Source organism: Phacochoerus africanus, chromosome 13 (assembly GCF_016906955.1).
Source record: "Phacochoerus africanus isolate WHEZ1 chromosome 13, ROS_Pafr_v1, whole genome shotgun sequence".
NCBI classification, from domain to species: Eukaryota; Metazoa; Chordata; class Mammalia; order Artiodactyla; family Suidae; genus Phacochoerus; species Phacochoerus africanus.
In genome coordinates, this window is record NC_062556.1 from 41,930,808 (window position 1) to 41,947,916 (window position 17,109).

Sequence of the window (17,109 nt, forward strand, 5' to 3'; positions counted from 1 at the left end):
TGATTGTGCATTACCTTATTGAGTTTTGTAGATATTGTATTTTTTTATGAATGGAAGGTTTGTGGCAAACCTGCATTGTCAGATGATGGTTAACATTTATTAGCAATAAGGCATTTGTAATTAAGGTGCATAGACTGTTTTTAAAGATATGCTATTGCAAACTTAATAAACTATAGTATAGTGTAAATGTCACTTTTATATGTACTCAGAAACCAAAAAATGTGTGTGCCTCCCTTTATTGTGGTGTATATTTTATTGTGGTCTTCTGGAATCAAACCTGCAATGTCTTTGGGGCCTGCCTATATATACAATATGGCAGTTGGAGGAAACAAATTATATACTAGTTAGTATATGGGTTCAAAAGTGTGTTAAGTGGCTTTGCAGATAGGTGTTGAGACCCAGGTTGCTTCTGACTTTTAACCTAACATCGGTAGGATAGAAACTTTTGTCAAGAGCTGTGAAGAAAGGCATAGATCACAACTGTGGCTCTGATCTGACCCCTGGCCCAGGAACTTCATACTCTGCAGAGTGCCCAGAAAAGAGAAAAGAAAACTGTAAACATCTGAAAACTAAAAAAATTAACCTACCACAGTTTCAGAGATTCTGGTAGAAGGCACAAGACTCTTAGATCAGAAAGAAAGGACTTTATTTCTCATAGCACAACAGGCAAAATGATCTCCATGTTTACTCTGGTCCTCCCTGTCCCAAGTCTCAACAAGGTGATACAGAGAGACTCAGGTGAAGGCTGATTACATAGAGGCATTTTCTCACATCTGGGGAACCTGGACTCTAGGAATTGTTGATTCTTAAACGGGCTGCCAGTAAAACTGCCCAATCATTGCTCTGAAGGGAGACACTACTATTCCAATCAAGGAAGAAATATGATCTCTGCCCCAAAGAAAGGCAGGATCTGTATCTTCCAAAGCTGTTTGATTTACAAATATGCTTGAGAAGATAGTGTGAAAAATGTTGCTAATATTTTTCTTGCAAAATGTGTAGTAATGTAAAAACTCCATGAAGAATTTTTTTCCAAACTCTCTTGTCTTGACTTCCCAAGGAGGTGTCCTATGAATCACAACCACGGTTCAAACGGAAGGATGAAGGTACAGTGGAAGAAAGGCCACACTCTGTCCTTTCAAGAATCCATTTTTTTTTTAAGCTGCACAAGGCACTTTTCAAATCCCATTGACTACAGCGTAGTTACTTGGCAATACCTAACTGATAAGGTGCTGGAAAATGTCTTTATTTTAGGTGGTCATTTGTCTAGCTAATATTTGATGTTTATATTGTCATATAAAAAGGAGTGAATGACTATTAAAAGGCAATTCGAAGTTTCTGCCACAGCACTAGATCTTTTCCAGCCTCATGTGCCCTTGTGCCTTCTATGCAATGTACCTTTTTACTTCATAGGATGTGTTACTGCATATTTGTCTCTCATTCATCTCTCATCGGTTCAGGTGTGTTTTTACTAAAAAGCTTTTTTTTTTTTTTTGGCTGCCCCCCCAAGACATATGGAGTTCCCAGGCCAGGGATCAGATCTGAGCTGTGAGTGTGACCTACACCACAGCTATGGAAACACCAAAGCCTTAACCCACTGTGCTGGGCCGATGAAAAATGAACCTGCATCCCAAGGCTCCAGAATCACCACTGATCCTGTTGCACCACAGAGAGAAACCCTAGAAAGTCTTTTTTGATTCCACTTTGTTTTACCTCAGAAATTTTAGGAAAGGTTACTTAATCTTTGTCATATTTTATCACTAGTATATAACTTTAGGGACGGCTGCGTAAAGTGCAGGATAACAACTTTGAAGCAACTCTCCAGATCCAGAACTTTGATCCTTTGCTTTCCAATTGATAGCGAACTCTTTAGTCTTATTCCATGATAAGGCTTGTCAATCCTGTGATTAGAATACTCCTGCACTTACCTTTCAGTGAATCTTTCCATGAGAAGTACTTGCTGAGTGTCTGACAGTACAGCAAGCAGAATTTCAGTAAGCTTACACAACAGGCTGTGTTACTGTTTTGTTCCTACTTATTAAGAAATGTTGGTACATGTAGCCAAATCAGTCTGAGACAATGTTATGTATTGGTTTGATATGATTTCAAATCTATTTGTTTATGATCAAAAATAAGAAAGAGAAGTTATTTTTAGAAGTAAAGTTGATTTGATATAAGAATGAAATAAGTTGTGTCTGGATGTCATCATCTCATTTGCTTTGATTGATAAGCACTTAGTAGCCCAGCTGCTGAAGCGCCCTGTTGGGATCTTTTCAATAAAGACTTGTGGAGAAGAAATTATGGCAAAGGGGACATTTAGAGTATAAATAAAAAAGATTTTTGTGAGGGCTAGCTCAGCGTTTTGGTCTGAAAAAAGCTACCCTTTGCTATTCTAATTCTTGGACGATCTTGGACATTAGTTCCCGCCATGGTAAAAGTGACTTCTTTATCAGCTGCAGTGACAAACCATCAAAACATCCCCAAGAAGGTGGCCTTGACTGTCAGCATCAGTGCCACTGTTCCCTAGGAACATGCTCTTGCAACTGAGGGCTATTTCTGCACTGGCAGCTGGGCATCAGCTCTTGGCTGGCAAAACCACCTCTTTCAGAAACCAAAACTCATAGAAAGGGCACATTTCAACAAAATTTGGAGTTTATTTCTATCATCTCTCCTTGCCTTGAACAATGGTATATTTAATCTATCATGAGTCTGGAGTGTGTTATTTCTTTATTGGTTTATTAGGAGACACAACACTCTGTGCTATCTTTCTGTGGAATTCCTATAGTGAACTTGTGTTTAAATTGCTGGCAAAGTCAATCTCAGTCCCTGAGCATAATTTCCTCCCCCAAACAAAATAGACTTGCCATTATTATAACATTTAGATAATAAAATCTACATAACTTTATTTATTAGAAAGTACCTTTATTTCTTTAAAAACTTAGAGAATTATAAATAAACAAGATGAATTACATCCCAAAACTTGGTAGAATTTACTAAGCCAAAAAATGGTAGAAGTTGTCATTTCAATCTTAATCCTTCGATTTTCCTTGACAACTCCCACCCTATACCTATTACAGTTCTGCATTTCTTTCTTTTGCTGTTTCTTATTTCCCTTAACATAATGTAAGCACTTGGAGAGCAGATTTAATTTATTTTCTTTAATTTATCATCATAGCAAGGACATTTTTTTTTTAAATGAACAAAGCACTGGTTTCCAGTTCTTGAAAAAGCATGATTTATGAATGGAACTTGTCATAGGAAAGTCACCTGTTTAAGTTTCACTGAAATAAGATATTGACAAATTTCTGAAAAAAAAAATATCAATCACATGTTTTGGGAACACAAAAAAAGGAAGGATTAATTTTAAATTGGTGAATTTTTAAAAGGGTTCCTGGGAAATTTACAGATGAAACTATGCTTTGGATTATGGAAGTATAAATGATCTCATTTAGGTTTTATTTAGATAAAAGCAAATCTTAATATATTTTTAATGCTTTCTTACACTGTTGTTTTCAAGTTATAATACTCTGAATCCTGTTCAGTACTGATCTTTCCACATGGAACTTAATGCACACAGAGAACTAGAGCTGTATTAATTAGGTTATCACTTTAGAGGGTTTTCAAATGTATCCAAAAAAATAGATCAAAATCTGAAGAGAGAAACTAAATGGGTACTGGAATAGCCACAAGTTAAAAGGAAAAAAAAAAATGGAAGGGAAATCTGGGTAGAGAGAGGACAATGTGAAAAGGCAAAAGAGTGTGAACAATCAAGGCATATTCAGGAACTCCTGAGCCTGGGACATAGGATGGCAGAGAAGCAGGTCCTAAGAATGAAAAATGGAGAAGGAAGAAGCCTATTTTACAAAATCAGTGTATTCTAGATTCAGGCAGTGGCTATGCTCAAACAGAGAGCCATAATGAATTGTTGATACTACACATTTTGTCTTTTTTTTTTTTTTTTTTTTTTTGTCTTTGTAGGGCTGCACCCATGACATATGGAGGTTCCCAGGCTAGGGGTCTAATCAATTATAGCTGCCAGCCACACCACAGCCACAGCAACACCAAATCCAAGCCACATCTGCAAACTACACCACAGCTCTCGGCAATGCCAGATCCTTAACCCACTGAGAGAGGCCAGAGATCAAACCCGCAACCTTATGGTTCCTAGTCGGATTCGTTTCTGCTGTGCCACGATGGGAACTCTAATACTACACATTTTAATTCAGGCATGATTTATCAAGTAATCCCTTTGAAACACTGGACTATATCTCAGCCAGTCTACTTTTGTGGTCAGATTCTAATAATTTAATAGTTTCTTTGAACAATTATAAATTATTCTTCAGCTGTAGTGATTTTTAAAAAATTGAAATATAGGAATTCCCATCATGGCGCGGTGGTTAACAAATCCGACTAGAAACCATGAGTTTGCATGTTCAATCGCTGGCCTTGCTCAGTGGGTTAAGGATCCGGTGTTGCCATGAGCTGTGGTGTAGGTTGCAGACACGGCTCAGATCTTGCATTGCTGTGGCTCTGGCATAAGCCAGGAGCAACAGATCTGATTAGACCCCTACCCTGGGAAACTCCATATGTTGCAGGAGCGGCCCTAGAAATGGCAAAAAGACAAAAAGAAAAAAAAGAAAAAGAAATACAACCATGTAACTGCACTTTTTTTTAACAGTTTATAATATTTTTACAATAGCCAGGTTGTTGTATGACCTGGAAGCTGCTTTTCTAGCCAATCTTTTCAGCTACTCTTTCTCAGGCAGACTTAACTTTACCTCCTTTTGTTTGCATTTCACACTCAGGAGCCAGACACAGTTTATTTCTTCTCATTGCATGCTTCCTTACTTTATGCAAATCTGATAAATCAATCAAGTCCATGCTTAGAAATCATTTCTTCCAGAAGGTAAATCATAAAAATCCTAGGCCTATTAATAGCCTCAGTGAGATTTAGTAAACAAATGATTTTTTTTTAAAGTATGAACCTGAGATAATAAAATTTTAATACAAACTGCTTATAATAAGGAAGAAAAAGTCTGACTTCATATTAGATCTCTTTGTTTTATCTTAACCTTTGTACACTGCTGCTTTTGCTTGATGTTAAGAATGTTTCCTAGAAATATACAGGATAGTCCATCCCCAAAGTTCTGACCTTAAGGGTATAACACTTTTTTATTCATATACAGACAAAAAATTGCAGAAAAGAGAATAACATTTGTCTTGTTGGATGTTTACAGGAACATCTTGACCTGACTGACCTAAGTGGACAGCTGTAACAACAAAGAATTCCTAAACAAAGAAGTTTGCAACAACCAACCACTTCCTCCCTTGCTTGCCTTTAAAAATACTTTGGTAAAACCCTTTGGGAAGTTCATTTTATTGTTGCTGTTGTTGTTTTGTTGTGGTTGTTGTGTTTTCTTGCAGTTTTTTGTTTGTTTTGGTTTTCTTTTCTTTCTTTCTTTGTTTTTTTAGAACATGAGTCAGCCCTCTCCTTGCATGGCCCTTGGGATAAATCTTTCTATGTTCCAAACTCCAATGTTTTGTTTTGTTTGGCCTCACTGTGCTTCAGGTACACAGGCTTGTGTTCAGTAACATGTTTATTATATGAAAGCTTATACAATTTGGGATTCCATCTTTAAGAAAAAGAACATCAAAGTTTGAATACAAAATTAGAAATGGTCTTAGAGTGTACCACATTAAGTGACAGGTCTTGAGGCAAGATGTAAGGCATTCTGCTACATATTGGCATGTATTGGAGAAAACAACAGACATGACTCCTATTTTCATGATATTTCAAGATGCATTTTCAGACTGAGCAGAAACTACAGTTTTTTGATGTCTTTTTAACATGAGATTTTTGAATGAATGAGTGACTCAGTTTTGCACGGTGGATTGTAAAACAAACTCATTCGCTTTTGTTAGTTTTGCAGATTTTCCAGGTAACATACCACATACATCTATTAAAATTCAAGAATATTTGTACACATGCTTAGGCAGTATGAGTATCTGCTTTGTGAGCTAACTCAGGAAACAAAAAGAAATAAACCAGAAAGACCTTTTTAGTTACAAAGTCAAATTTGAAAGAACAAAGCTAAGGCAAAGAAAAGACCAGACTTGTGGTTACCAAGGTAGTGGGGGGGTGGGGGGGGAGTGGGGTGGACTGGGAGTTTGGGTTGGCAGATGCAAACTATTACATTTAGAATGGATAAGCAATGAAGTTCTACTGTACAGCACATGGAACTATACCCAATCTCTTCGGCTAGAACATGATGGAAGATAGTACGAGAGAAAAAAATGTATATATAGGTATGACTGAGTCACTATGTTGTATAGCAGAAATTTACAAAACACTATAAATCAAATATACTTTAATTTTTATTAAAAAGAAACAAAAAGAATTACTACTGTATATATTATTTGGAAAGTTTAAGATGTTGTATGATCAATCACCAGAATGTCTACTCCCTGTTTTCTTGTATTTCCTTATTCATCAAGTAAGCCTGTGGCTGTTCTGTCATGAAATGGCATATCTACCACTTAGCTTAATCTGTCTTATAGGAAGATTGACCAAATGTTTCATAAAGTTGTTATACTTTTTCTCTTGAATCCATTAGAATACATTCATTATTTTTAAGCCATGGACCAATGTCTAATTTTTCCACAAAGAAAATGGTATCCTGAATAATCTAAACTCAAGAGGGCTATTCACTGGCTCTTATTAGCTTTAATTGGGAAAATTATTCAAAATAATAATCAGAGAAGCAATAGGTTAGAATGACACATTAGTGAGATGTGAAAATAAAACAAGAGGGAAAAATGTATGTCAGCAGAGGTGACAGAAAAATAAATGACTGTCAGAGGGTGATGTTGAAACAATTTTCTGATATGGGTCTGAAGTGAAAGGTCACTTTTTGGTGATTATATTTCTCTCTGAGTAAAAGAGGAAAAGGTACCAGACATTAAGAGACAGTCATTAAACTACAGAATTTTGAGGCCATTAAATCACACTAAGGGGAATTGAAAAATAATCCAAATGAGATCTGTACTATAATGTTTTAAAGGAGAAAGATTATTCTAAAAAATGAAATTATTCAAAAAGTTTTCATAACATGAGGCTAAAATCTGGGAAAATATACTTAAAATGTAACATTTTCAATAATAAAAATTTTAAATACACTCACATTCTGAGAATTGATGTGAAGAATGGTACTAAATAGGATTTCTTAAGTAAATTAAATATCCTAGCTGACCAAAAAATACAAGGACAAGAAAAAACTACAAATAATTAATTCCATGTATAGCCAATTTAAAAGGAAGGAAATTGGATAAACAATTCAGTTATAAAAACATGTGAAAATTTGCTACAGTACTATACGTTAAATATGTCATTTATTAAGTTTGTATTACCTTTATTTCTGAGTAAGTTTGGATATTTATAAGAAAACACATATACAAAACGATGTTTCACAGTAAAGTGTTATGGAAGGGTAACAAAGCTGTAGTGCAAAATAACTATAAATAATTTAATAAGAAATACTAAAACTTTAATGAATGTGTGTTCTCATTACAGAATAGTGAAACAAATGAATAAGATAATGAAGGGAGTAACACTACTACTCATCCCTGATGAGTAAATTTGCTGTGTCAGTGAGGTATCGATTTTCTAAAAGACACACAAGATTAATCTATCTGCATTAATGTAAGTCAAAAGAAAAAGTCCCTAAATAAACATATTGGTGTTACATAAATGCATAAATATTAGAAAAAATAGAGGTAAAAATGGCTATGCTTTCATGTATAGGAGATAGGAAAACATCCAGGAGAAATATATTATCCTGAGCTTTGCTATCCACAAATAGATATGCATGCAGGGCAGTTATTTTTTTTAATATTTAATGTATAAGAATATGAAATTTTACTATTAATTTCCTAACTAGGTCATTTTTAAGAGAAACATTGTAAAGCTTAAGGAAAACAGCCCCTTTAAAGAGAAAAAACAAATATAGGAACAAAAATTATATTAATAATTATATATATTATCTAGTGAGTAAAATGACAATATTAACACAAATGATAACTTTTTTTCTATAATTGCTATTAAAAGGCACAATGAAATAAAAAGTTGTTTTAAGAGAGAATTGAGGAATGGGACACACCTAATTCATACAGGAACAATTCTAAAACATTTATTTTAGATAACTTGCAGATGTGAACAAACTGAAAATTAGTAATAACTTTCCCTTTTCTGAAAAATCATAGTATGAACAGGAGTTTACTGGAAGAACACCCTTAACCACTTTTTTCTATGTAGCACCCCATCACTATAGGGCCAAAAAGAGTATATATAATTTTAACACTTTTTCACTTTTACACATTGGTTTTCCTAAGTAGCAGCGATAGTAGAGTTCTGGATTTTTCTCAACAACTATAACCAAAGGAATTTAGCTGGAATGTCTATAAATATTATCCGATATGGAAGATGGTGCTAGTGGAAAGTTTAAGAGTTAAAACTCTGCTGCAGAAAAGTAGCTTTACCAAACACACAGGAAACTAAATTGAGGAATGATTTGTTTTGGCTTTCCATGATTTGGCTCCACCTTTCCTTTCTCATCAGGGAGGTTTTTGAAATAATAATGGAAACTGACATTAATTAAACTTCTAGCAAAAATTTTCAGAGTAGAATTTTGAGAGAAATGAGACTTAATTGCTCCATGACAGGACAAATCACAATGAGTTCACAGGAGAAAAAAAACAAGCACAATAAATGGGGATAAGAGTCATTTCAATACATAAGAAAAACTTACTATTCAAAGTGAAGAAAGTATATAATTTATAACTTGTGTTTTGTTTTATTTTGGTTTGATTTTTAGGGTTGCAGCTGTGGCATATGGAAGTTCCCATGCTAAGGGTTGAATTGGAGCTGCAGCTGCCTGCCTATGCCACAGTGATGTGAGCATGCAGGATTCAAGCTGCATCTGTGACGTACACCATGGCTCATGGCAACCCAGGATCCTTAACCCACTGAGAGAGGCCAGGGACAGAACCTACGTACTCATGGATACTAGTCAGATTCAAAACCCACTGAGCCACAATGGGAACTTTCATAACTTGTGTTTTATAGGAAAAATAAGTCAACTGTGCTCTTAAAAATATTTAAGAAAATATACATTTGGTGATACAAGAGATTTTTAGGAAGACAGAGAGCACCCTCAATCGACAGAAGATGAATATGAGGCAGAAAGGAAAGAGAGATGTCAAATAAGGCTATCATGTAAGCAAAATTAAAATGAAAATATTTTTTGTCTGTTCTGGAAATGGTAAAATTCATAAACAAAATGGCAATGATTAAATATAATATATAGAGGACTTCCCATTTTGGTACAGCGGAAATGAATCTGACTAGGAATCATGAGGTTGAGGGTTCCATCCCTGGCTTTGCTCTTTAGGTTAAGGGTCTGGCACTGCTGTGAGCTGTGGTGTAGATTGCAGACACAGCTTGGATCTGGCATTTTGGTGGTGCAGGCTGGCAGCTGTAGCTCTGATTGGACCCCTAGCCTGGGAACCTCCATATACCACAGGTACAAAAAATAAAAATTTAAAAAAATACAATAAAATTAAAAAAAATACAGAAAAAAATTTCCCAAGTTAAGTGGAAAAGAAATAAAATCACTGAGAAATGATGTTTATAGAAAATAAATTAGTGCTCAAACATGCATACAATCATTGACATAAATACTTACTAAAAAATATATTCTCAGACCAAAAGGAAAAGAAATCAAACAAACAAAAAAGCAATTCTCAGTAAATAAAAACGTTCCTATGTAAAATAAGGACATGATTGAGACTGTTAAAATGAATCTTAAAATGATAAATTAAAAGAAGGAAAAGTAGCCATCAGATTACACCCTGGTAAACGTTTTGAAAGTGGGGTCATACCAGTAGTTAGGCCTTTGTCTCTCAGCCCACATTCTCTCTTCTGTACTCTGGTTTTTGATGTGGGGACAACTCTGCAAACCTTTTTTTGCTTTACCATCTGGTTCCCTCTTTTAGGATGTAACGTAAATGGATACTAGAGGGAGACTAAAAGACTAGAGGAAGAAGGGTCTGGCTCCTTTTGGTTAATTTCCTGTTCCTGTGATAGTCATCCCATAATTCCTTTTAGCATCCAGTTGTATCTAACTGGTACTTTGCAAACATTGCAAAATCAGCCTTTTTCAGGCCACCTAGAGCTATCGGCAACAACAGACCAGCACCATCTCCCCAGAGAGGGGGGTCCCAGGCCCAAAAGCACCTCTTTGGTGTCAGAGACACTAGCTCCACCTTGCAGGGGTCCAATCACAAATGTCTGGATTTCAATGCATAGGGCCCCTCCCCTGAGCTTCTACATTTTAAGTATTACAGTCTCTTCTATTGTTTCCAAATGCTAGGGTGGTAGCTGTTTCCTTTAGTTGAGAGTTCTATTACATGATGTTCTCTTGTTGACTTTTTAGTTAACTAGTTATACTTAACAAATATTTGGGAGTTTCTGTCATGGCTCAGCAGAAATGAATCTGACTAGTATCCATGAGGATGTGGGTTTAATCCCTGGCCTCACTCAGTGCGTTAAGGATCTGGCATGGCTGTGAGCTGTGGTGTAGGTTGCAGATGCAGCTTGGACCTGGTGCTGCTATGGCTGTGGCATAGGCCAGCAGCTACAACTCCAATTCAACTCCTAGCCTGGGAACTTCCATATGCCATGGGAATGGCCGTCAAAAGACAAAAAAAAAACAAAAAAACAAAAAAACAAAACTGTATTAAATTATCTTTATGTTGAATAACTGATAAATTGCTTGTGTAGTTTTCGTCTCTTGATTATACCCTAGTTGATAGAAATGTAGTCAAGACATCTATGAGAATTAAGGTCTGAGATTAAAAAAAAAAAAAGATTAAACTAAATTAAGAAAATAAAAGGTTGCTTTCTGCCACTGAGGGAAAAAAAAGATTAAAGATGAAAACCTATTGGACTTAGCACACAACTCCCTAAAACATGACAGAAGATTAAATAACTAATATCTACTTTACTTTAGCAATACAAGGCTGCCAACACTATACTACTACTCAAGCCAATTTACAACAAATATGTGAAGATACAGGAAATTTTCTTTTAGACATAAAGTCTAATAAATTTTATAATCAAAATATCCTTCCCAGAAGATAATAGTAGTAGTAGTAGTAGTAGTAGTAGGAATATAATAATAATTGAGATAACAAACTGAAGTACATTTATCTAGACATAATTTCTAGAACTTATGAAGAACTCCGCAAAGCAAAATGATAAAGACAAATCTCAGTGGAAATAGGAAAAAGACTTGGACTTTAGCAACAAGAAATACAAATGGGTAATAAATCTATAAAATGTGCTTGATTTCGGTCTTCAACTGCATATGATAGATAGCACTGTTTACCAGAGTGGATAAAAACCTCAAAAGATAAAAACTGGCATTACCAAATCAGTAGGATGGCAGTATCTAGAATCCTAATACATTGTTAAAGTGTACATAAAATTAGGAAAACCACTTTCAAAATCTTCTGGGCAATATCTATTAAGGCTAAACATAAAGATAATGTAGAGTCTAGCAATACCAGTTCCAGGTCTACACCCAAATAAAATATGTACACATGCTCACAAGGGCATGTACATATAAGGATATTCACAACACTACTGTGCTTAATAACAAAGAAATGAAAACTTAAAATGACAATTTTGATATATTAAAGAAGAATAAACTACAGGGACAATTATTAATACTATATTATGTTAAATTCTGAATCTTAAGACATAAAAAATAAAATTAAGCCAAGCACAAATTAATAAGAAAACAAGTATAGTTTCACTGTCTGCACACCTTTGATTAAAAATAAAAACAAAAACCAAATAATGACAACGACAAAAGGTAAGAAAAGACAAAAGCAGTATAATGCTAACACATAAAAATAACAAATTAGGAAGATAATAACAGTACAAAAGAAAATATAACAATAAAAAATGAATTATTATTAATAGTCACAGAATTAGAGGATCTGACTGCCTTCTGCTAGTTTTAGAATCTCAGTAAAATGTTAACTACTAAAGGGAAAAGAAAAAATATATATAGTAATGTACCAATGATTTCCTCTATTGTTTCTCATGTTCAAGAATATGTATTTCTTTTTTTTTTTTTTTTAATTTAGTTGTTGTTGTTGTTGTTGCTATTTCTTGGGCCGCTCCCGAGGCACATGGAGGTTCCCAGGCTAGGGGTTGAATCGGAGCTGTAGCCACCGGCCTACGCCAGAGCCACAGCAACGCGGGATCCGAGCCGCGTCTGCAACCTACACCACAGCTCAAGGCAACGCCGGATCGTTAACCCACTGAGCAAGGGCAGGGACCGAACCCTCAACCTCATGGTTCCCAGTCGGATTCGTCAACCACTGCGCCACAACGGGAACTCCCAAGAACATGTATTTCTCATGTTTGTCAATACCTGCAGCAGATAAACTGTAAAAAAAATCTGAACTCATGTTATGATGTTATGCCAAAAGAAGATTCATATCATAATGGAAGATATTATGAAATGGTTTTTCAAAAGATATATAAAACAAACACAGATGAAAAATCAGACTATAGAATGCAACAAAATATTAAATGAATAATGCAACACGGATGAGGTGGTTTTATTTTAAGTAGGTAATAATTACAGTTTTAATATTTATGTAAATTACCATATTAGTAGATCAAATGAGAAAAATATCATTTTTATACGTTTTAGAAGGAATTTAATAAAACATAATACAAAGGTTAATTTTTAATATTAATTAGTGAAATTACAAACTATAATAAGATCCTGCCTTAACTTCACATTATCAAATTATCTTAAATAACAACTAGTATCACACAGACTATAAAGTATTACAGCCTTTACAATTAGAAGACATAGATGAGGTCACCCAGTGTCATTACTATTTATGTCATTATTCTAAAAATAAAAGTAATACAATCAAAAATGTAATAAATGTAAATACTAAGAATGACAAAGTTTCATTAGCAGTTTACCATGTTTATCTTTCTGGAAAATTTATTATAAGTGAAAAACTACTAACTGACACATGTATTTAGTAAGTTGGCTATTATAAGCATATATACTTGAACTTTCTTCTCCAGTGCACTATAAATATACAATTATTAACACATACAAATATATGAACAAAAATATACCTAAAATGTTCAAAAATACAAAGAAATGTTAATAAACTCAGAAAGAAAATATTAAACCTATATTCAAATTAAAACCACTCAAATACATAGAGAATAATTTTAAGAGATAAAAGTCAGGTCACATTTTCAGAAATAAAAGTTTCAAATGTATAGATCTCACATTTTCTCTAATTAATCTGTAAATATTTATTTCCAGGCAAAATCCTAAATGAATTTTCAGGAAGTACATATGACACTAAGAATATAATTTTAAGCATGAAATAAACCTGAATGAAAACTGAAGCCTAAGCCTGGGGAAACCATAAATAAAAATAGGTTGATGTAGGAGTTCCCGTCGTGGCGTGGTGGTTAACAAATCCGACTAGGAACCATGAAGTTGCAGGTTCGATCCCTCACTTTGCTCAGTGGGTTAAGGATCCGGTGTTGCTGTGAGCTGTGGTGTAGGTCACAGACTTGGCTAGGATCTGGTATTGCTGTGGCTCTGGCATAGGCCGGCAGCTACAGTTCCGATTAGACCCCTGGCCTGGGAACCTCCATATGCCATGGGAAGCAGCCCTAGAAAAAGGCAAAAAGACAAAAAAAAATAGGTTGATGTAAACATTTAAGAAATTTATGAGTCAAAAATATGTACAATTAAAATAATAAGTGCATGCAGTAAGTTAATACGATGAAAATGGAAAACATCATTATGTATTCTAAAATAGATGTATAGAAACAAATATGATCAAATATAATGAGCAATATACTCAAACTTAACCACAAAATTTTGCATTTAAATAAAGTATTTTTCAAAACCAATTAAGTTTTTGAAATTATGACAAATGATAACACAAAGCATTGGCCAGGATGGAAGGCATTTTTCATACCACCCTATTGAGGAAGATTTTGGTAAAACCTACTGAAGAAAAGGTTTAAATTAAAATTATTACTTGAAGATGAAAAATAATTCAGTTCCAATTCTCCTAAAATTCACTTTGATATTCTTCCTAAAGAAATGGTTAGAAATGTACCAAAAAGTTTACCTCTAATGGTATTCAGCATATCTTATTTATAATATCCAAGTTTGAAAAATATTTTAGACATACATCACTTTAGATTTAAATGTATATATATATATATATATATTTACATAATTTGGATGTTAAAATTAAAGACAATTGAGAGATGGAGTGGAAGAGCTCTTATGCCCTGTGATGATAATAAAGCTCAAGAAGAAGAAAGACTTCTTTCCTGGCAAGAACTTCACCAATAGAAAACTATTCTTTTTAATGATAGCCCTCCCAAATTCCTTTTTATCTCTATGAAAACTTACATGTGCTTGCCCTTGTTGCACACCCCAAATCGCAGTTCACTTCTGATCTGAATAACCCCCTCTATGCTGAAGGCATACATGATAGTCTGTTAGTTTCAGGTCAACATTAGTTACTTAAATTTATTGAGTTCACTTACATTAATGGTGTTTTGTGGGTGTTTTTTTGTTTTTTTTTTTTTGGTATAAAATCACTTACTGCCTAGACATTAAAATTTGAATTTCCTAGGGTTTTTAATGTCACAGAAAAGGATTATACACATTTTAGATCAGAAAAACAACTCATTTATTCTTCAATATTGGGCTATAATAATAAATGTATAAATATACACATATATTTAGAAAAATAGGTTTAGATTTCAAAGGTTATTAAAAGTAACTAAACTGGATAGAACAACTATTTAAACATTTCCTCAGTAAAAATATTGAATGTGTATTATGCCCAGGGATATAGTAATGAACATATAATTATATGTTGCAGACAAAAACCCATCGTTTATTGAACATGTATGTCTAGTGAAGAGAGATAGAAAACAGTAACATATAATTTCAAGAACAGTAAACAGTTTGGAATAGTCTTCAGGGTGGTGTATTTTAAATAGAATGAATAGTAAATAACTCTCTTTGTGGACAAATCTTGAGATGAAATCTGAATAATGAGAAAAACCCAGGTACATGAGGATTGGTAGGAATAGCATTTCAAACAAGGACAAAGGCAAGTGCAAAGCAACTTAACTGGGTTAGGGCTTGCCATTTTGATGCATAGATAAAAGGACAATTTGGCTGATGCATAGGGAAAAAATGTAGAGAAGGCAGACAGAAGATCCAGTTGATCCCTTTAAGTAATGACAGACATTGTATTCTAATTGCAAAGAGAAGTTCTTGAAGAGATTAACATATTACTTGCATGTGTAAAGCAGCTCTGCTTGTTTTAGCAAATAGACTTTAGGGGAAAGAGAATTAAGGATACTGGAAGCTTTTGCAGTCGTCCAGGCTAGAGGTGTTATTATCTTTGTTTAGGTCAGAATTTCCCATGGGAGTGAGAGGGAGTATAATTTTACCACCCTAAAGGGATATTAGTCAATGCCTGTAGGTATTGGGCAGGTGGATATAGCTTGTATCCAGTGAATAGAAGCCAGTCTGCTGCTAAACATACAGCACACGACAGAGCTCCACTCCCAACAAAGAATTATCTGACACAAAATATCAACAGTGTTGAGTTTGAAAATCCCTGATTTAGGGTGATAGTAGGAATGGAAAAAGGGAAAAGGGAAAAAGGAAAAAGCAAAGACAGATATAATCATTCAAAAAATTATAATAAGTATTGGGGAAATAACAATAAAAAATTTTTAAAAGTTATAATAAGTACCAAACTTTTAGTAGTCTTGTGAAGGCTCCTCAGACTATTTTGGCAGAAAGAATATAAATAAATATATACATATGTACTTACATATAAATATGCAAATCTTTATTTCACAAAACAAACTATTTTCATAAATTTATCATGAAATATATTTGATGCTTTTTTAACAAGCAATTAAGGTGAAGTTTAGGTTTCCATTTTATAAGAAGAGACAACCAGAAAAAATATGGTCAGTCTGTCAATTATCCATGAAGTTTAAATTTTAAAAAACATCAAAGACAATAGATTTTAAAAGATTTTTTTAATCAAAGCAATTGACTAGAAATTATTTTTAAAAAGAATATTCATTGAAAAAAAAATTTTTTTGAATACAAAAAGGAAGGTCTACTCACTTGCCATTCAATGATGCCACACCAACTGTGCTTCGGGCAATTGACATACTAGCTACAAAGGTCCACTGCTGACTCTGAGGATCCCACCTCTCCACTGTGTTCAGATAGCTCCAGCCATCATGGCCTCCCACAGCATAAATAGGTCCTTCAAGTACTGTCACGCCTAAGACAGGAAAAATGAAAACTGAATGGATTTACTCCACAGTCAGATTCTGAAGCCAAATTAACAGGAAAACTATGATGTCATTCAGAATAGGCTCTAGTGGTTAAGAAACAACTGCAGTTAAGGTAGAAACTTTTCAGTGTTGATTGAATCATTGCATTCAAGTGGAAACAAATTTTAGAATCAAAACTCAATATTATTACCTAGATGCTTTATGAAAGAAAATAAATGCCTTATTTATATCCATATGAAGAAGTGAAATCTAAAAATTAGAGATGATGTGTCTTTTGCTTCTACTTTGGAAGACTATTCTACACTGCTGAATAAAGTACTTTATTACTTTAAGCAATGTTGCATTAAGCAATGCAATAATATCAGTTTGAATTTCAGATTAGGGTTCTCTGTGTTTTGGCTTTCCAGTCACCTCATAATAAACTTAATAAAGCTTAGAAATATTATACCTCTCATTAAAAACAAGCAATTAAAATTAATTATGAGTGAGTCATCAATGGGAAGATATATACAATTTTATACACTGTTTTTCCAACAAATTTATGTCTTAATCAGGATAATTTTCTTAAACGAGCAGAAAAAAAAGTTCAAAATTCAATGTCTGATTGTAAAGAATTCTAAGTATTTATGATTTAACCCTAC

At 34.0% G+C, this 17,109-nt stretch overlaps 1 protein-coding gene across 1 annotated transcript in view; it reads right to left on the reverse strand.

Moving 5' to 3' along the window:
* Nucleotides 1-17,109, reverse strand: part of KLHL1 (kelch like family member 1) — a 384,315-nt gene that overhangs the window by 21,657 nt on the left and 345,549 nt on the right. Inside the window, exon 8 of the mRNA XM_047756059.1 lies at nucleotides 16,293-16,455. Coding sequence (XP_047612015.1) covers nucleotides 16,293-16,455 — 163 coding nt within the window. The remainder of the gene's footprint in view (nucleotides 1-16,292; nucleotides 16,456-17,109) is intronic.